At 40.9% G+C, this 22,051-nt stretch overlaps 1 protein-coding gene across 1 annotated transcript; it reads left to right on the plus strand.

Moving 5' to 3' along the window:
• Positions 1-258: 258 nt before the first annotated feature.
• On the plus strand, positions 259-1,503 carry LOC123041013 (uncharacterized). Its single transcript, XM_044463710.1, has one exon. The coding sequence runs from the start codon at positions 554-556 to the stop codon at positions 1,169-1,171; it is 618 nt and encodes a 205-aa protein (XP_044319645.1). The 5' UTR covers positions 259-553; the 3' UTR covers positions 1,172-1,503.
• The last annotated feature ends 20,548 nt before the right edge of the window (positions 1,504-22,051 follow it).

Below are 22,051 nucleotides of genomic sequence, written 5' to 3' on the forward strand. Positions count from 1 at the left end.
TGCGTCTAGCATCGTTGGTGGGCGCGTGGAGGTGTGTCTCTGGCAGATCTATCTTTAGTGGATTTGCTCGGATCTCATTGTTGTTCGCCTACATTCGTGCGTTGTCGGTTTGGATCGTTCTGATCTACCTTATTTTTCATCGGCAGCGGATGTGCATGGTGATTTGAACTTGCCGTGATGTCCACGCAGGCGCAACCGCGTAAAGGATTTTCAGAATTGCCGCCGGAGACTTGGACTGAAGGAATAGACCAACCGCGGTCCAGCTACGACAGGTACCGACTGCTTACTTCGTTGATCATCGACAGTCCGAACCACTCGGCAGCGGCTTGGTTCAGTTGAGAGACCTGCAATCATCCAAACATCCAGAACGAGTTCAGTCGCCGAATCCAACAAAATCGACAAGTCGTAATCTCTGAACTTCCTTGAGCCGACTACTCTCCATCTATGGCACCACTTGCAGAATTCTCTGCTTCTTCGGCCACTTCTGACCGGCGTAATCCCCTGTTCTGCCATTGATGCAATTCGATCAGCTGCGGGCACCCGTCCCGTGACGATGGCTGAGATGGTCGGATCTCTGGTCGTCGGCGAGGTGGTCAGCAGGACCTCCTCGTTCCTCGTCAGCAAGCACAAGGAGAGGTCGGCGTCGGCCTGCACAAGCGAGAGCCTGGAGAGGCTGGAGATGGCGCGCATCAAGATGGAGGCGGCGCTGGAGGTGTCCGCCCGGTGGCAGGTCACGGACGTGGCGATGCTCCGGTGGCGGCGGAGGCTGCGGCGCGCCGCCGACGAGTGCGATGCCGCGGTGCACCGCTGGAAGCTGCGGGCCCTGGAGGAGGAGGAGGCCAGGGAGGCGCTCGCGCGCGCGTGGCTCCCGAGCCGGGTCGCGCGCATCGTGGCTTCCTTCGTGTCGTCGCTCCTCAGCCGCCGCAGCGAGGAGCCCCACGCGAAGGCCGTCCAGAGGTTCGAGAAGCTGGCTGACGGCGCCGGGGATTTCCTGAGGTACCTGCAGTCCGGCGGCGCGCCTCGGAGGTGCTCGCTGCTCGACGACGCCATTGTCGGGAAGCCTGCTGTGAGTACGAGTACGAGGCATGGTCTGGTTCAGGGAGGTCGGCAGCGCTGCCTGCGCTCAGGATCCAGGAAGAGCGGGGTGGAGATTAGACAGCTTGTGCAGTGATCATGTTCAGAGGCTGCAGGAAATAAATTCTCATTGTAATAGTGCCAATCCAATGGAGGTGTGAGTTCAGCACAGATGATGAACATTTCGTGATCCAAAGTGGCCCTCAAAGCTGCCTTGGCTGGTGGTGTGTGGGTCTGCAGTTCTGCACAGAACTTATCCCAGGAATGTAATCTTGCTCGTGGAGCGGAGACGATCGAATCAACTACCCACATTTCTTCGGGTAGTGTTGGAAAATCCGGCATGTAATTAAACTCTGTACATTTGAACTTCGGGAGTCTTCCCTCTTCTTCTTTAATAAATGATAAACACTCTCGTGCGTATTTGATAAACTACCCAGATTCTTTCTACTTGCCCTCAACATATTCAGTGCCTCGAGAAAAGAAAAACATTCTTTCTACTTGCCCTATTGATCTTATTTCGACAAATGATCTCAACGTATTCAGACAGAAGTTGTCTCCTGTTTACTGATTCATCTCTCTGGCACAGCACTCGGTGTTGGAGAATTTGATCCCTCGACGGTGGCGTGATGAACCTGATGGTGCTATGGACAAGCGTCGGTCCGTCTGGTTCTGGTTGTATCCGGTGTCCGTCGGTAACTGCTACACGTACTAGTCGTTGATCCCAAGTTTATTGCACTGTGTTAAAACAAAGTGCATTGTTCACTGGAAGCTACTCCCTCCGTCCCATAATATAAGAGAGTCTTTTACATTACAGTGTAAAAAACACTCTTATATTATGGGATGAAGGGAGTACTACGTAGCATTCAGTTACCAACTGGTTGCTTTCTAACGAAACCTGGTCTGGTCAACCAGAACGTTCAACTTAGTCCAGCCCAGTCAGGCAATTCGATGTGGTCAGTCCATTTCACCTTCATATATTCTAGGGCCGTTGAACGCCGGTCAAGTTCAAATGCAATAGGGTCAGCATTCAAGTGCGACGTGTCGCACCCTCTTGATGCCGGTCAAAAGTGATGTATCTCTACTCCGGGTTAATAACCGGAATTGGCAATAGTTCAGGTGGGTTAGTTAGACCCTTCTTTTATCAATTTAGCTATATGTAAGTCGTCATTGCCCGCAAAAAAAGGTCGTCTGAATTTTAAATTTAGATAAGTAAATTTTCTGACCATTTTTGTTTGTGTGTATTTAGGTTGATTTTTGACTTGCCCCTATTTGGGGTAAGTCAAATTTTCTCTTAGAGCATCTCTAACAGGCGCCCGATTTTAGCAGCGTGTTGAAAAAAACAGCTTTTTTCGTTGATCTATAAAACAAGAACATTATGCCATAATGAATATGTAATGTATACAGGCATATTTTTTATATTTTATTTTAATATATGTTTATATGGTTCACTTTTGTTGATCGGCGATAAAAACTGATGGATACGTATGTTACTTTGAAAATAGCACTATATTTTAAAAATATATACTCAATTGCATGAATTTGTCTAGCTATTTTGTTTTTGTTTTATGCTCTCGTGGAATGGTTAAGAATTGGTTTGTTCGGTTTGAACGGTGAGTATTCTTTTTCCTTGCACATTCTTACACCTTCCATGTGAAATATTTATGCTAACTATATATATTGCTTGTGCAGGGATTATGAGTTGAGGAAGAAAATTTTCTTATACTTGCTCAAGTATCATGCAAATGAAGTTAAAAACAACATTTCTGATATTGTCGAGGCGCGTCAAGCATATCTTAGTTTATATTGCTTGTGCAAGGATTATAAGGGATTATATGTTGGATCATCGCTCTCTCGTATACATCATCAACTTATTAACTTACATTGCAAGTGAATTGGATTTCAATTATTTTATGATATTGTGAAACTTAACATGCATTAGGTTTATACATAATACCAGCCAAAAATATGAAATGCCCGTGGCAACGCTCGGGCAGTCTACTAGTTTAGGTTGATTTTTGACTTGCCCCTATTTGGGGTAGGTCAATTTTTCTCTTAGAGCATCTCTAACAGGCGTTCGATTTTAGCAGCGTGTTGAAAAAATCGTCTTTTTTTGCGCACGCAGCCAGAACGGGCGCTCTAGCGGACGCGCAAAAAATGTGCGGGCAGTATGAGTGGTTCAGCACGCGGAGCAAAACGGCATCGCACGCCGCTTATTTCGATGAAATGCCCACATATATGACAACTATGGGTGTTGGCTCCAACAATTCTCATTGGTCTCAAACAAATGGAGTGCATGAAGATGATCATGAGTTTGAGATGGACGAGGATGGTGAGAGTAAATTCGATGCACCGAAAGGAAGAGCCGGCAACTACACCATGAAGGAAGACATTTTGCTATGCAACACATGGTTGCATGTGTCTATGGATGCCAACGTTGGAGGGGACCAAAGTAGAGATGCATATTTGATCCGGATGAAGGAGCACTTTGATTTACACAAGACGAGTGGAATTGACCGCACAAATAGATCTCTTCGCTCCCGGTGGTCGACAATCAACAAAGATTGTCAAAGGTGGGGCACTCAAGGCGGTTGACACGATAAACCCAAGTGGCATTAATGATAGAGATAGGGTAAGTGTCATTTCATTATGTTGTTATTGTTTGAAATGCTAATTTGTTCTTTTGTTTGTAGCTTACTATTGCACAAAAATTATTTCAAGGAGAAGAGAAGAAGAACAAGAAAGCGAAGGTCAAGAAAGGGAGACCATCTGTGTTTGCCCATTGCTACAATGTGTGTGAAGGATGAAGAGAAACGGAAGCCCTGTGATGACCAAGAGGAGAGCAAGAAAAGCAAGGTAACTATTGATTTGGATGATGATGATGAGGAGGAGGCATCAAGTGATGGCGGCAAGAGAAGCCCTACACCAAAATCCGTTGCCTACTCCAAGCCAAAAAGACCAAATGGAGACAAGAAAAATGTAAAAGAAAATAAGAAGAGGGGAGGAGATTATGATCTGAAGAATGCTATGGAAGCTATTGTGAAGGCAAGAAAGAAAGCGAACAAGGTGAGGATGATGGCAAGGAGCCAAGATGCGACGACCAAGGAGAGGAGAGTGGCGGCCGAAAACAGGAAGGTGGCATTGGAGGAGAAGAAATTTGCCATGGAGGAGCGATCTAGATTATTGAAATGGGAGAAGTACTTGTTCTTCACGGACATATCTACCCCTAATGATAGGCAAAAGGAGTACGTCAATCTTTCCCGTGAAGAAGTCTTGGTCCAAAAAAGAGCCATGGTCATGAGAGCAATAGGAGCTACCATGGGAGGCATGGGAGCTACCATGGGAGTCATGGGAGGCATGGGTGTCTTTGGAGCTATCATGGGAGGCATGGGAGCACCAACGGGAGGCATGGGTGGCTTCGGAGCTACCGTGGGAGGCATGTGTGGCTTCGGAGCTACCATGGGAGGCATGGGTGCTTGGGAGCTACCATGAGAAAGCATGGGAGGCATGCGTTTTGGGTCTCTTATGGGAGGCATGGGAGCACCTCCGGGTGACATGGGTGGACGCATGTCTTCCGATGTGCCTCACATACCCTCGCATGATGCACTTGGAGATCTTGCGAACATCATCCGAGTTCCCGATGACGATGGGGCGCGCGACAATGAAGAGGAGGAGGAAGAATCGTCTTCGGATGAGGAGGAAGAATCGGAGGAAGAGGAGGACGATGATGATGTGGCATGATTGTTGATGTGCCATTTGTTTGTGTGCAATTTTATGTGCACTTGGTTGGGTCATTTTGAACTATGCCATGCAATTGAACTGTGATATGTCTATATTTTGCATATTTGTTTAATGTTTGAAACATCATCACTATTATCAAAATGGACATGTAAAATCTTATTTGCAAGCGCCGGCTGCTCGCGCGCGCTATAAATTAGCGCGTCTGCTGGAGCTGCTCCTGCGCGCCATATTTTGCAGCGGCCGCTGGAGCCAGCACCCTGCTGCACGCAAACCACTATTTTGATGTTGTAAAAAGGTTTTAGCATGCCGCGCGGTTGCATGCATGTTGGAGATGCTCTTAGGCTGAATTTTTGACTTGCCTCTTTTTGGGTTAAGTCGATTTTTTCTTATGCCAAAATTTTGACTTGCCCTGGTTTGGTATAAGTAGATTTTCCTCTTAGGATTGACGCTCGTTACACATTGCCTATTTTTTTATGCGTTTTTGCTTTTGATTTTGCATTTGTTTTTGTTAGCTGTTTTTTCTTTTTCTGCATGGGTATTTTTTTTGCATATTGGATGGGTGAAATCTAAACACAGAGTTACTATAGAGTATGTGTGTAAATTACACCACAGTGTAAAATTGCACTATTATATGTTATTCATTGCATATTAAAAAGTGCAATTTCAGTGTAAAGTTATGTGCAAGTTTTTTATTTGGATTTTCTTCTTAAACGGTAATACCAATGATACTACCTCATTATTTCTTAGAAAACTTTTTAATGTTATTTTGCTACTAACTTTCTCTTCCTTAGTAAACTTTTATGTGCGAAAAATACACTATTATATGCTTATTGTTGAGTACTATTATAAAGCACATTTCTGAGTAAATTTTGTGCAAACATTTCCATTATTTGTCTCACCTTTTTTTATTTTCTTTCTCCTTATTAATTAATATCATTGCCACTAATTCATTCTTTCTTAAAAAACTTCATCATTTTGATTTTATTTTTAGTTTTACTTCATTTCTTTTCTTCCTTAAGGATAAGTTACTAACGCCACTAACTCATTCCTCCTTATCAAACTTATTTTGTGCAAAAAAATCAATAATATATGTTTATTGTTGCATATTATGAAAAAGTGCAAAATCCTGTGAAAATTTTGTCATTATTTGTTACATTTTTTCAGTTTTCTTCTTCTTAAAGGATAATATGAATGTAACTAATTCAGTCTTCCTTAGAAAACTTCATTGTTTTGATTAGTGTTAGTTTTATTTCTTTTTCTTTTTTCTTAAAAGGTAATACTAATACCACTAAATCATTATTCCTTATAATATTTCATTTTTAATTTGGTTGTATTTTTTATTTTATTTATTCTTTATGGGTAATATCAGTCCCACTAATTCATTCTTCCTTCTAAAATTATATTTTGATTTTGTTTTAACTTTTATTTCATTTTATTTCTACTTTCAGGGTAATAACAATGCCAGTAATTAATTCCTTGTTAGAAAACTTGTTTTTACCGATTCACTGTTATATGCTTATTCTTTCATATTTAAAAAACTGTAATTTCCATGTAAATGTATGCAAATTGTGTCAATATTTGATTTCATTTTTCTATTGTTTCTTTTTAAGTGTAATACCAAAATCCATTCCTACTTAGAAACTACTAATTCATTGGTATTACCACTATTTCCTTTTTTATTAGAAAGTTTCATTATTTTTATTTTTATTTTGTCTTTATTTCATTATTTTGGCAAATGAAACTTTCTAATAAAAAAGGAAATAAAGACAAAATAAAAATAAAAATAATGAAACTTTCTAATAAAAAGGAAGAAAATGAAATAAAATAATAGAACTTCAATTATTTTATTTTTCTAGTTTCTTTTTCAGTTTATTTCTTCTCTAAGAGTAATACCAATGCCAATTCATTCTTTCTTATAATACTTCATTTTTAAAAACTTTTATTTCATTTTCTACCTCTTTAAGGGTAAAACCAATGTCACTAATTCATTCTTCCTTATAATTTTTTTGTTATTTTGTTTTGTTTTAGCTTTTATTTCATTTTATTTCTTCTTCAAGGTTAATAGCAATGCCACTAATTCATTCCTTTTTAGATTTTTTGCGAATCTTTACTATTATATGCTTAATCTTGCATATTGAAAAGGCAATTTCCGTGTAAATTATATGCAAATTGTGTCATTATTTAATATATTTTTTGATATTTAAGGGAAATACCAATACCACTAATTCATTCATTCTTAGAAATGTACTAATTCATTGATATTTCTAGTAATTCATTCTTTGTAATGGTAATTTTCTAGCTTTATTTTTATTTTTGTTCTTGTATTCTTTAAGGTGACACCACCACAAGTATTAGAGTTTCATGAAATCGACCATTTTTCTTACTATTATATGCTTATTCTTGTGTATTATAAAAAACATAACTTATGTGTAAATTGTGAGCAAATGTTGTTTTCATCATTTGTTTTATGTTTTTCATTTTTCCTTCTTCTTTAGGGTAGTTCCAATCCCACCACATCATTTTTTGTTAAAACCCTACATTTTATTTATTGTTAGTTTTTACTTTAGCATATTAGTATAGATGGAATGAGAAGGCTAGAGAAAGTAGAAGTTTCTATGTTCTATTATGTTACACATAGTTGCATGTTATTATTTTCCTTTTTATATTTGTGTCTATTTAATTTAGGGTTAAACCACTCACATGATTAAATTTTCTTACAAAGAAATTTGTTTATGTTTGTTTCTCCTTTGTTCAAATTGTCATGTGCTTGATCCACCAATGCGAGAAACATTGGTCCAGAGAGACACACATGCACTACGTACAAGCTATCCATGTAGTGTGACCCTGCCTGGCTACTCGATCATCGGGGGAGCAAGTAGGATAGAATCTGGGCATGTAGTACAAAAATAGAAAAAATGAATTTGGGCCATCAGATCAGGCATGTATGGCTCAGATTCTAGTGGAGGCAACTCAGGCCACTTAATGTACATCTCACGGAAAACCCCCTGATACTCGTTAGATATAAAAACATGACTTTTGCCATAACCACCTCGACTTCCTCATATCCAATCATTTGGTCCTTGGTAATATGACTATTCTTCAAAGCTGGCAGCGTTGATGTGTGCTCTTTTGCAGTACAATCTCAGGTCTTTGTAAAATTAGTTTATTTTCAGATATGCACAGTGGTGATTACCCTCTCCTCTTAGTTGGATATAAAATCTTTGCAAATCTTTGCTGCATGAGACCAATGAACATTTAAGTCCTAATTTTTCAAGAGAGTTGAACTTATTGGTCACAAAAAAACATATATAAAAAATATTTGAGCGGATGAGAAAATTAAACTATCCCATATCAAGCAGAACTACATGAATCGTACATGTCAACCTAAGTGCATGCGAAAAAAAGGACTGAAGTGCCCGCTCAGTAGAGTATTCGAGTACATGAGAACACAACACAAAAGGCATACGTAGATCTATTTTAGTACATTCCCAGGTAGACCGCAAATTAAGGACTGATGGTACATTATATCTCAACAAGCATTTGAGTATTCGAATACATGAGAACACAACACAAGAGGCATACATAGATCATTTTTAGTACATTTCCAGGAAAACCAAGTATTAAGGATTGATGGATGACAGAAAAGATCTATGATCCTGCCTTCCTATTTTAGTGGAATAGATGACAACCTCCATGGACTATATAAACTTCTTTCTGAAGGTGACTCTATATAAACCTCATCAGTTCAATTCACCTAGTTAAGCACACCAAATAAATATGTGTTTGTTAGAAACATATATCAAACATCATATATTGAGAAGAGAGGAAATCGTTATGTCCAGCTTCGTACGCCATTTGCCACAACTGACAAATTTACTCCTAAGAAAGAGATGAACACAAACTCTTTTTACTGAAAAGAGCTCAATAGCTATTGTTCGGACACTCCAGTAGGCCATGACATATGTAAAATACCTTGCAAAATTAGATTCAATCAAACCGCACATGCACAAATTTTGATCTGGATACCTTGAGAAAATATGAACATAGGCTCCAGATTCACACGGGCTGAAAGCTTGCACAATGTATAAACTTACGGTCAACATATTGCATTTCCAAGGATTATTTAAAAACATAAATGGCAAGTACAGAAAAATGTCATCGAGCAATTTAAAAGAAGTTTTATGACAGTCCTAGAGATGCAGAATATTATTAGAATTCAATAGCTATAAACAAAGAATTATATGGCATGCATTATATTACCTTGTAATTACAAGAAAACTACAGCAGCATGGGAAAATAAATAAAATGAACATGATGCCAGATAGGCTCATGTGTTGGAAAAGGGTTGATACTAAATCACACACATACATCCTTGCTTTAGTGATACCATAGGCGAGCCAAGATAAAAGGCCTACACATCTTCCGTAAATGATCTATCTAAGCCTGGTCATTTCAATCCACCTAGTTGTGATCAGTCAAAGCAAACAAAAAAGTGGTAGTCTTTGAAGCAAGAAAAACACAAACCTCTATTGTTGGGTCATTTGTTTCTTAGGGCATGTTCTTGCATCATGAAGCACCACTTCCTTACAAATGCTGCATTTGCGTGCGACTTTTTGATGAATTCCAGGCCTTCTTTTGTTCTCACCAGATCCACTCCTCACACCATCCCTATGGCCCTTTATTCTAGAGCATGTGGCCCTTGCACTGATATTAGTAGGCGTGAGGATGGTAACATGCTTTGGAATGACACTGCCAATAAAAGACTCCTCATTTTCTCGTGTATTGCATGGTACGGCCGATACAAGTTGGGCTAAATCCAACTCAAGGCTACACAAACTAGTGTGCAGGAGTTCAATTCCTTCCATGGAGCCTTTCGAATTTCGTATGAGATCTTCTAGCTTGTTCCGGATGGCAACTATTTTCCTTTTCACAGCTATGTCAACCGGGTCACTTAAATTCTCCTCAAGCACATTTCCTTCCCCATCCAAGACAATGTCCCTGGGAGTAGAAAAATATCACGTCGTCATGTGGGTCAAGGTAGACAAGTATTAATATTTCCACATCTATATGACAAGAAATATACCTTTTGCAATTGTTGTGCCATCGCTTCAGAATATAAAAGCTTGGCAATTCATTTATTTTTGCACCCCTCAATACTCGAATTATATGGCGGCACACAATTCCCTTCGACTCAAAAAGCTTACAAGAACATTTAGCAATCATGGATGTTGTGTCATAACATACTTCTCTAATCTTCTAGTATTGATCGCTGACAAACATGATTTTAATTCCCTCACATCTGTTTGCTGAACATCACAATCATCTCTGGCAGCAAGCACTTCAGCCTGAAACAACTCAAAAACCTCATGAGTGAATACCGCCCTACCTTGCCTCTCTATTTCCCGTTTAAAGATCGTGGATGTCGCCTAGAGGGGGGGTGAATAGGCGTTTTAAATAATTACGGTAGAGGCTTGAACAAATGTGGAATAAACCTAATAGTTAATTTGTCAAGCACAAAACCTACAACAACTAGGCTCACCTATGTGCACCAACAACTTATGCTAAGAAAGATAAGCAACTATGTGATAGCAAGATATATGACAAAGAACAATATGGCTATCACAAAGTAAAGTGCATAAGTAAAGGGCTCGGGTAAGAGATAACCGAGGCACCCGGAGACGACGATGTATCCCGAAGTTGACACCCTTGCTGATGCTAATCTCCGTTTGGAGCAGTGTGGAGGCACAATGCTCCCCAAGAGGCCACTAGGGCCACTGTAATCTCCTCACGCCCTCGCACAATGCAAGATGTCGTGATTCCACTAAGGGACCCTTGAGGGCGGTCACCGAACCCGTACAAATGGCAACCTTTGGGGGCGGTCACCTAACCCGTACACTTTGGCAACCCTTGGGGCAGTCATCGGTACCCGTCAAATTGCTCGAGGCGATTTCCACAACCTAATTGGAGACCCCGACGCTTGCCCGGAGCTTTACACCACAATGATTGAGCTCCGAACAACACCAACTGTCAAGGGCACCAAGGCACCCAAGAGGAACAAGGTCTAGGGTGTCCAAACAGCCAATAGTAACAAGCTCAAGGGGACCAAGCACCCGAGAGTAATAAACTTCTCAACTTGTAACTTCCACGTATCACGTGGAGAACTCAAACTGATGCACCAAATGCAATGGCAAGGGCACACGGAGTGCCCAAGTCCTTCTCTCCGAAATCCCACCAAAGCAACTAATGCTAGGGAGGAAAATGAGAGGAAGAACGAAAGAAGAACACGAAGAACTCCAAGATCTAGATCCAAGGAGTTCCCCTCACTTAGAGGAGAAAGTGATTGGTGGAAACGTGGATCTAGATCTCCTCTCTCTTTTCCCTCAAGAACTAGCAAGAATCATTGGATGGATTGAGAGTTAGCAAGCTCGAAGAAGGTCAACAATGGGGGAAGAACATGAGCTTAAGAGATGAGGTTCAATGGGGAAGAAGACCCCCTTTTATAGGTGGGGAAAAATCCAACCGTTATGCTCACAGCCTGCACAGAGCGGTACTACCGCTCCAAGGAGCGGTACTACTGCTAGGGCGGTAGTACCCCTTTAAAAACAACAACGAGGAGGCAAAAGTCCAATAGAACCGCCAGAGCAGTACTACCGCTCGTCCTCACGGTATTACCGCTAGGGATCGCGGTACTACCACAAAGGGTAGCAGTACTACTGCTTGCGAGCGGTACTAAAAAATACATCCCGGCCTACCACCGCAGGACTTGGGACGAGTTTTTGGTCCGGAGCAGTAGTAAAAAATTACATCCGCTCCAATTCGCGGTAGTACCGCTGCAGCCTTTTCAGAACACCAAAACTGCCACAACTTTTGCAAACAGACTCCGAATTCGACGAAACCAAGTTTGTTGGGAAGCTAGCGACAATGGCTAACACAATCTTGAAAGAATTATCAATAAGAAGCAAATTAGAAAAGGCCCATAAGAAAATGGTGAGAACCCTTCCTCGGATAAGACCGGTAAAACCTCCAACACCGAAAACATCATAGAAGACGCATGCGAACTCTGTTTTCGATGAACTCAAGATTGTCATCAAGATGACCATAAGCTCTAAGACTCACAAAGAGAACCAAACAAGAACCAAGAAACATGATGCAAGGATGCAATGGTTTGAGCTCACTACTAACGATACGATCAAGCTACCAACTTGAGAGCCCCCCTTGATAGTACGACAAACAATCCTATAACCTGCTCTCCCAACTACCACCACGAGACCGGTAAATTAGAAAACCTATCAAGGGCAAACCTTTGCCTTGCACATGGTCCACTTGAGCTAGATGATGATGATCTTGACTCCCTCAAGTTGGACCACCTTTCTTGATTGCATTGGCTTGATGAAGACTAGATGATTGCTCCCCCCATAGTCCACTATGGGTGAGCCACTCTTCGGCACATCTTCACAAGTCCATTGGCACCACAATGGATGGCAAGATTCAAGCACTTGATATCTTTGTGATGCTCCACTTGAACTTGCACACAGCAATCTTGATGAAGATCACCACTTGATGTCATCCTTTCCATGGGTTGTATGATATCTTCCTCTTGACGCAAGCCCATGGACACATACCTAACCCCATATAGAACTCTCACATAGACCATGGATTGGTAAACAAATTGCAATGGACAACGCTTACCATACCATGGGATCACTTGATCCCTCTCGGTACATCTTCTACGCTTTGTGAGTTGATCAACTTGATTCACTCTTGACTTAGTCTTGATGAACCTTGAATCTTTCCAACTCTCTTCATTTGGATGATGTCTTGAAGGTAAACATGAATGATCACACAATCTTCTTCTTCAAGACATGCTTGCAATAAGCTCAACACTCACATGACCAATCTTTGGATAATTCCTTAATAGCACCTTGGTCAACTCATAAACTCCTTGAAACCAACACACGGACTTCAAAAAAAGCCTATGGACAAATCCTTCAAATATAACTCAAGACAACCATTAGCCCATAGAGATTGTCATGAATTACCAAAACCAAACATGGGGGCACCACATGTTATTTCAATCTCCCCCATTTTCGTAATTGATGACAATCACTTTCAAGAGAGTTTATATAAGGAATTATGCATCACCATGCGATTCAACAACCAATAGTGCATGCAAATGAGATTTAAATGCTAAGGAACAAAACCAAAGCAAGAGGAGATAACTCTCTAAACTTCTCCACAAAACTCTCTGAAACTTCTCCCCCATTGGCATAGATTGCCAAAATGGGCGAAAATCTAAGAAGGCTACTATAAATTGTGGTCCTCCATAAATTGTGTATTTCTCAACAAGAGAGTGGAATGCAATACACATACCCAAAGGTAAATACTTGGAGGAACACAAACTATATTAAGGCATAAAGATTCCTAAAGAATGATATGCCACAAAGACATAACTAAGAGAGACACAAGCAATGAATCAGTCAAAATATACCAATTGAAGCAAGCAATCAAAGGATATCAACTGAACCAACTAGACCAAGGATCCTATGAGCCACAAGAATAAATGATATTATGATATGAGCAGAGGAGTGTTCTAAAGAAACTAGAGAAGCTCCCCATGATTTGTGCACAAATAAGAATATTTGTATTGGATACAAAGTGCACAAAATAGGATCATAGCTCCCCCAAAATCAATAGAAATTCATGACCAGTGCAAGTGTGCATATAGGAAACAAAGCCTAGCACTTGCAACAAGCACATGGTTGAGCAACATGTAAAAGAGGCAACTTAAGAATAGGCTCAACCAAAATGATGTGTGTGAGTCATGACAAAGCACTTGAGAAGACTAATATAAGGATGAGCATAAATCATCAACATAGTCTTGGGTAAATGAGATACATGGTGTGTGACATGTCCTCCCCACACACACCAAGCAAAAGGGTTCACAAGCACACTAAAAATGCAAAATGAATAACCAACACTTGTTACAACCCATGGTGAAGATAGAAGATGAAAGCCTCATCAAGACGAGGGATACCAATTAAGATGGCAAAAGCCTCGTAGAGATAAGCATGAGGAAAATAATCTTCACCACACAAGAGTGCATCAAGATGCAACGAGATAAGACACACACTCAAGGCAAAAGCTTCCATGGAGCCACCAAAGAAACAAAAGAAAAGAAAGACAAGGTGGACGTGAAAGATAGGATATCATCTAGATATGCAACTTCTCTCAAGTGTATAAGATTCTAGGTAGACGAAATCATGATGATATATATCTACAAAGAAGGATGTACACCCGGAATAGTTACAACACGAAGGAACCAGATATCCAAAAGGAAGTCATAGATATACCAATAAAATATTTGCTTGAAAGCATAGCACATGGCTAGATATGGTCTTATTGTATACAAATGAATTCCTACTACACAAACATCAAAGACATCACAACTAGCAACAAGAGATCATTGTTAGGATGCTTTGAGAAAGGAAACAAGTAACACAAGAAAGAATGACTAACATGCCATGATACAACCTATACAAGGTTGATGCAAGAAATGTGTGCATGAAGTAGATGATGATACTTGTTACCGAGATAGCATTGGAATGATGTAGAAGATATCAATTGAAGGTAGAAAGTAGTTCATTGATCATCTGTAACATCCCAAAATTCTAAATTTTGGAATGTTATAATAAATAGATAGTTTTGATTGATGGTTTGATTGATTGACTGAAAGTGAGTGAATTTGAAACTTTTTGAAAGTTAAATGAGAGGGAATAAAAGGACTTTCCCAACTTTCATTTTTCATTCGTGATCTCCGTGAATTCAAATGCTTTTCACCACAAAACCCTGGAGAGAAGATGACATGGCTTCTTCCATTTATTTAAATGACAAGGGGTGTTCAAAATATTTGAATTTCATTTGGAAAATATTTCCAACCCAGGAACTTTATGCAACTCAATGATTTTCACGAGCGAAGATAAAATGACTTCTTCAAAACATATGAAATATGAGTTGGGAGTTTCAAAGAATTAAATTCAAAGTTCTTTTGAATTTATTTTTCAATTTGGAGTTATTTGAGTTTTATTCAAATTATTTTTCTCCAAAAATAAAATATACAGAAATTAGGGTAACATGATTCCCTACAATAGAAAATTGGAGAGAAATAAATTTGAATTCATTTTGGTATTTTTTAAAATGATTTTCTTTGGATTTTATTAGAGCAGCAGCAGTGTTTGATTTATATAAATTTGTGTGGATTTTATTTGACTCTAGAAAAATGTACAGCTTGTAGGAAATCTTTTTCTGAAAATTTTGGTATATTATATGCCTATATAATATTCATATTTTATTTTGTTTTAAGTTTGTTTGGAAAGATGTTTTTGTTTTTTTTATCTTTTCTCCTCCGCAGCCGAATTGGGCCGGCCCAACAGGCCACGGCCCAGCCCAGCCAGTGCGCCGCCGCCTTCCTCCTCGCATGCCCCAGCTGGACTCGCCGGAGTCCGCCGCCCCCCACGGCGCCCGTCGCCCCCTTCCCCATGCCTTGCGCCTCCCCTCCCCTCCTATAAAGGGCGCCGCCCCGGGCCCCTCTATCTCTGCTCGCGCTGCCGCCTCTCCCGCATCTCGCCGCGCCGCCGCGTCTCGCCTGCCGCCGCCGTCGGCGAGATTCTCCGCTGCCGCCTTGCTCCACCGCGCCACCGAGACGACGCCGTCGCCGCGCCTCGCCACCGCGCCACCTCGTCGTCGTCCGCACTTGCCGGACGCCGTCGCCGTCCCAACGCCCGCGCCGGAGTTCGTCGCCGGCCGGATCCGTCCGCCGCTGGTTTATTTCACCCGAACCGGTTTTATTTTCAAGGTTCAATTTTGGTTAAAAAACCCCGTTTTATTATTTATTTATTTAGTTTAGTTATGTAATGAACGTTTTCTGTTTAGGTAGTTTCAGCGAATGTTTTCGTTCGTTAGGTTTTCGTAGTGAACGTTCACTATTTATTCTTTTTCTTTTTCTGTTTAAATTACGTCAGGGACCTATCTGTGAATATATTTATTTATAGATTAGCCCCTGGTTTTCAAACGACCATAACTTTTTGCTCGTTAGTCGGAATTCAACGAAACCAACGCCCACCACTTCGTTATGATCCCCTGTATCCAGTAAAACAACTTAAACATGTTTTTGAAATTTAAAATTTGAATTTCAAATAGTTCAGTATTTGAACTTCGTTTTGATCGTAACTTGAGTTTTATAACTCCGTTTGAGTTGATTCTTTTTGCAAATCAAAGCTCTTGACCTAAACTTTCTGATAAGGCCAAATTCACATAATTTTGGTACTGTTAGAAATTGTTTTATGTTGCAAGAGTTATTCGCTTGGTTTTGATGTTTTCCGAATCGTACTTCTTCGTTCTTTCCGATCTTTTGAGTGATTGCTTATGTGTGGTTACTATTGCTTGCTTATGATAGATTGACCGGAGTGTGACGCGTAGAACTATCAAGAGTTTTGAGTGCGAATCATCTTCATCAACATTGCAGGCAAGTTCACACTTTGATCATATCCCTTCTCATACCCAGTTTTATGCATTAGATCAATCCTCAAACATTGCATGCTTAGGATCTAATTAAATTGTGGGATGGGGAGTAGATGAGGTAGTACCTATTACCTGTTTTATTATCAAACCTTTGGGAGTTACTTCTACGTTTGCTTATTATGCCATGCTATGCTAGTAGACGTGGATTGGGTGAGTGTATCCATGACAGATGTGAGTTTGTTAATTAATGGTTTATTTAAGGTGGCAACTTAAACACACATCTGGGTGGATTGAGGTACCTGGTTTCCAGGACTTGCCTGTTTTTCTTCGGACCGCCACCCAGGCTCAAAGGGATCATAAGATTATTCATGCTAGAAACTTCCGTGTGCAGCCACATGCTACTATGGGCTCTAGCATAGTTGACTAAGTCGTGCGAACTCTTACAGGGTAGACTAGCTGATGTAGGGGATGTAGGTTGGTACGGTCTACCCTTTACGTAAGGTGCAAGCGCTTCTGAAAGACTATGTCTCGGTCATCCGTTTCTCAAACACCATGTAGTGCGAGAAACCAAACGGAGGAGATCAAGTCATGTGGGGAAAAGTGCGCAAACCTCTACAGAGTGTAACAAACTAATCATGGTTAGCCGTGTCCCCGGTTATGGACATCTTGAGTATCTAGTATTTGGATATCATGTGAATCTCATCATGTTACTTTAATTAATATTGTTGGGTTGTTAATGAGTACTTTTAATTGGGATTGAGAATGCTATCAACCATTCTCAATGTTTAACAACCACCATGATAGTTAAATAAATTTATTCCTTTGCAGTAGGGAAAAATTGGCTTTACGCAAAACTGTAACCATAGAGCTTTCCAGCAGCCAAATATGCATGTAGTGATAGCCTTTATTCATCATTGCTCTATGGTGTGAATTTGCCAGTACATTCAATGTATTGACCCTTTTTGGCTGCAACGTCTCATGCTGCAGGAATCTTACGACGAGTAAGTGATATGTTAGGGTTACGATTTCTACACTCAACTTTGCCGTTGGTGTTGATGGGAATCCACAACCTTGTTACTTCCGCTATTTTTGGATTGAGGTAATAGTATTTACGTTACTTTATACATGTGATTTACCTCTGTTATAAATCCTCGAGTATTGTGCGTGTCAGCATACCGATCCAGGGATGACACTTAAGCACAGAGACTTGATCCATTCGGGTCGGGTCGCTACAAGATGGTATCAGAGCCCATGTTGACTGTAGGACGTGACCCCTGGTCAGCCCATAGGAAAGATTTTTCTCTAGAACTTTGTTTTCAAAAGGATTTTTTACCTCTCTTCTCTTCTGAGCTTATTCAAAAAAATTCCTTTTTAGTGAGACCATACCCTTTTCCCCTTTTGACCACTCGAAGATTCGACTGATGAATCCACTCTAAGAAGTACCAGATACCGGACAACTAAGACCACTTCGGAATGAAGAGGATTTTACCGAGCATTATAATAATGGAAACTACGACGGATGAAGACTCCGAAGACTAGGAGAATTTGAAGGCTTTGAAGATTTTCCAGATTTGTTTGACCTAGAAAGGCACCCCTTATGGAACTTGCCGACTATGGAAGTTGTCAATAACCGAGATCAAGGTGTATCGGAGAAAGACCGGACCATGGAGAGTTAAAAACTCAAAGTTCTGTCAAGAAAGCCCCAAGACAGGAAATATCAACTATGGAATGATAGCTCATGACAGAGACATAGTCATAAACATGGATATCCATGATGCTATCACTCGCTCATGTTATTGTCACCGTGAGATGTTAAGCATGCATCTTTCGGAAGAATCGGATGACAAAAGGGCTAATGGAGCACCTGCCAGCAAGAGATCAAGTTTTAACCTTAGCTGGTGTATCACCAGGATCTGGAGTGTTACATCAAGAAGTTTAGGGTGGATCTGCAGGAAGCCGTAATTGACAAGGAAGCAGTTCGTGAAGAACTCAGGCACCAGAAGCTGAAAGTAGCCAAGCTGGAGGAGCTAAAACCTCGAGATACCGGAGATTTGTCAGGAACTAAAGGACAGTAGGACCATGGCTCATGCCAAGGATGTTGAAACCCAGAAGTTTGGAATGCAACCCCAGAAATATTAAAGGATGTCATGAGAGACTTCGCGTCAACAGAGATGATTTGGCAAAAGAACTTGAGAAGGACAAGCATGATCAGAAGGAGCCATCGGAGACATGACCAAGACTTCAAGAGTTTGATGACGTTGAGATCTATAGACCATTAGAAGACCCAACCCCTATTATATACTTACGTTAGATGCGACGATTGTGAGCTGTCATTTGTTTGTTGTTTTTCCAACAGCCACAATAAAACCTGTCTTTTCAAAACTATTGTTTGTACTGTGTGCATCCCTCTCAATCTCTCTTATCCCACCCCAAACCCATGGACCCAATAAAGGATGAATGGAGATGAGCTTATATTATCTGGACCGATGAGTCAATTGGATACAGACCGATGGATTCAGAACATGGAGGATAACCCTAAAGCCAGAAAGGATATAACCCAGCATGCTCTTTAGTGCTTTGTAAGAGTTGCTGCTACCTGGTGGAGGATGTATGAAACCATCAATGGATGGTAAGGAGTAACCGTTTGGGAAGAATTTAAGTTGACTCTGCTAAAGTCTCGTCTTGTGTCCCAGAAGTTGAGGCCTTATGGAAATGATATGAAGAAACCTTGTGCATACAAGCTTTGGGGAGAAATAGGACACAACCATAAAGAACACCAGGATGAATACCCTCATAAGTGGGGGATTTCCAAAGGAGTTAGCCAAGGATCTCAGGGAACTTCGGTTGGAGATTGTTCCCAAAGGTTTTGTTGCAGCAATGGAAGTTCAGTCTACATTGTTGGGAAAGATTCGTGAAGCTCAGAAGTACGACAAAGAGATTGCTGAGATAAAAGAGAGGATGGGCAAAGGAAAGGTCAAAGGTTTTCGTAAGGATGAGCACGACACCTTCTGGTTTGAGGACCGTGTATATGTTCCCAATAATGCAAAGATCGGGAAGTAAATACTTCAAGACGCTTATGACTCACCATACTCGATTCGCCCGGGAAACACCAAGATGTATTTGGAATTGAAGGAGTGTTTCTGGTGAACTGGTATGAAGAAGGATATTGCGGAGTATGTAGTTGTAGGTGATGTATGCCAGAGAGAGTAAAAGCAGAGCATCAGAAGCCAGCAGGATTACTACAGCCTATGCCGATACCCGAATGGAAGTGGGATAAGCTTGGCATGGATTTCATTACTGGATTTCCCAGAACCCGAACAAGATATGACTCTATCTGGGTAGTAGTTGATTCGCTTGACCAAAGTGGCTCACTTTATCCTAGTGAAAACCACCTATACAAGTGCGAAGTTGGCCAAGATATATTTGACCAGGATCGTATGTCTGCATGGAGTTCCGAGGACCATCGTATCAGATAGAGGAACACGGTTTACCTCAAAGTTTTGTAATCAGCTACGCCACACTTTGGGTACTAGGCTAGAGTTCAGTACAACCTTTCATCCGCAGACAGATGGATAGACCGAGAAAGTCAATCAGATTCTGGAGGACATGTTGAGAGCATGTGCGCTAGATTATGGATCTAGTAGGGATGATAATTTACCTGCTGAGTTCTCATACAACAACAGTTACCAAGCTAGTTTGAAGATGACCCCCCTTTTTGAAGCTTTGTATGGGAGAAGGAGCCCGACACCGTTGATGTGGGATGAAGTTGGAGTCCGTCAGTTGTTTGGACCAAATGTGATCAAGGAATTCAGAAGAGAATGTTAAGTTGCTTCGAGATAGACTGAAGGTAGCTCAGCCCTGGCAGAAGAGTTATGCGGACTCAAAAACGCAAGGAGGTAGTCTATGAAATTGGAGGCAGAGCATGTCTTCGTGTGTCCCCTCTGCGAGGAGTTAAACGATTTGGAGTTAAGGGAAAGTTAGCCCCGAGATTTCTAGGACCATACCGAGTTTGGAGCGTATGGGAGAAGTGGCCAACAAGTTGGAGTCACCCGAAGGACTATCAGGAGTTCATGATGTGTTTCACATTTCCCAGTTGAAGAAGTGCCATGCAGAGATGGCCAATATTCCCCTGTAAGGACGCTTGATCCTGGAAAGGATAATGATGTTCCACGAAGTGGAGTATGGACTTCATAAGTAAAGTTTTTATCTCGATATGTGGGACATCTCACGAGAATGAAGAGATGTATTACTATTGGATATAAAGGAGATATGATGTTGGAAATATGGATCAATGGAAGTTCCATGATGAGTCTGAGTAATCACGTCTTAGTTTGGTACAAATAGAAGGAAGAAAGACATTACAATTGGATGGATTTAAGAATACTAGGAAGCTGGATGTTGGAATAATGATCAGTTGCCCCGATGATGAGTTCAAGGTTTACAAGTGATGAGATGGGCCATAACCCACAGGCCCCAGGACCTGCCAAGAAACAAGCACACTCTTGCTGAAGGAAAACCCCTGAAAGAGGATATGCCTTTACCTACAGATGAACTTATAGGAGTTTTACGCAAAACCTGAGAGTGGTGAAGGACCGATAGATGTTTGTTTGGCTTGCAGAATCAATGGATTTATCCGAACTTGGTTCGTCGACAATAGAAAATTCTGCAATGCTTGTGAGGATGACCGAGTGTTAGAATGCGAGATTCGCTAAACCGTATACAAGGTAATGATTTGGGTGCGGGATGGATTGATCACCATACCGACTTACTCTTATTATTCGCTTTGCTATGTGGGATGGTAAATCTGAGTGACTTACCTATAGTAGAGAGACGACGATCAAAACCTTAAACCTTAGAATGGTATAAGTATTTTCCCTTGTACACGGCAGTCGTTGCCAATCGTAGGACATACGGTGAGGTTCAACCCAGACCCGTTTTCTGTAGGAGAAACCATAAATTGTTGACCACCATGAGATACCGACAGTTGTTTAGTATTGGCGCCAGACCCGTCTGATAAGAAGACCCAGTCACAGAGGAACCTTACCAAGATGAAAGGACAGAAGTATTGAGGAAAAGGTTATGCCACTACCGGAAGATCCCAGAGAAGGAATTTTTCCCGAGAACCTGAGAAGATCGACACTGCCCATGATAAGGATGGAGTATATGAGTTTTGATGGAACCGTAACCATGCTTCTAAGGGTGGTAGCACCCGAGACCCCAGAGATGATTGATGGATTTTGAGAAGACTCCAACCCTAACCTATTTCTTGCTAGCCTCTCCGAATCTCGAGGACGAGATTCATTTTAAGGGTGGTAGGTTTATAACATCCCAAAATTCTAAATTTTGGAATGTTATAATAAATAGATAGTTTCGATTGATTGTTTGATTGATTGACTAAAAGTGAGTGAATTTGAAACTTTTTGAAAGTTAAATGAGAGGGAATAAAAGGACTTTCCCAAACTTTCATTTTTCATTCGTGATCTCCGTGAATTCAAATGTTTTTCACCACAAAACCCTGGAGACAAGATGACATGACTTCTTCCATTTATTTAAATCACAAGGGGTGTTGAAAATATTTGAATTTCATTTGGAAAATATTTCCAACCCTGGAACTTTATGCAACTCAATGATTTTCACGAGCGAAGATAAAATGACTTCTTCAAAACATATGAAATATGAGTTGGGAGTTTCAAAGAATTAAATTCAAAGTTCTTTTGAATTT

This window comes from Triticum aestivum, chromosome 2B, assembly GCF_018294505.1.
Source record: "Triticum aestivum cultivar Chinese Spring chromosome 2B, IWGSC CS RefSeq v2.1, whole genome shotgun sequence".
NCBI lineage: Eukaryota > Viridiplantae > Streptophyta > Magnoliopsida > Poales > Poaceae > Triticum > Triticum aestivum.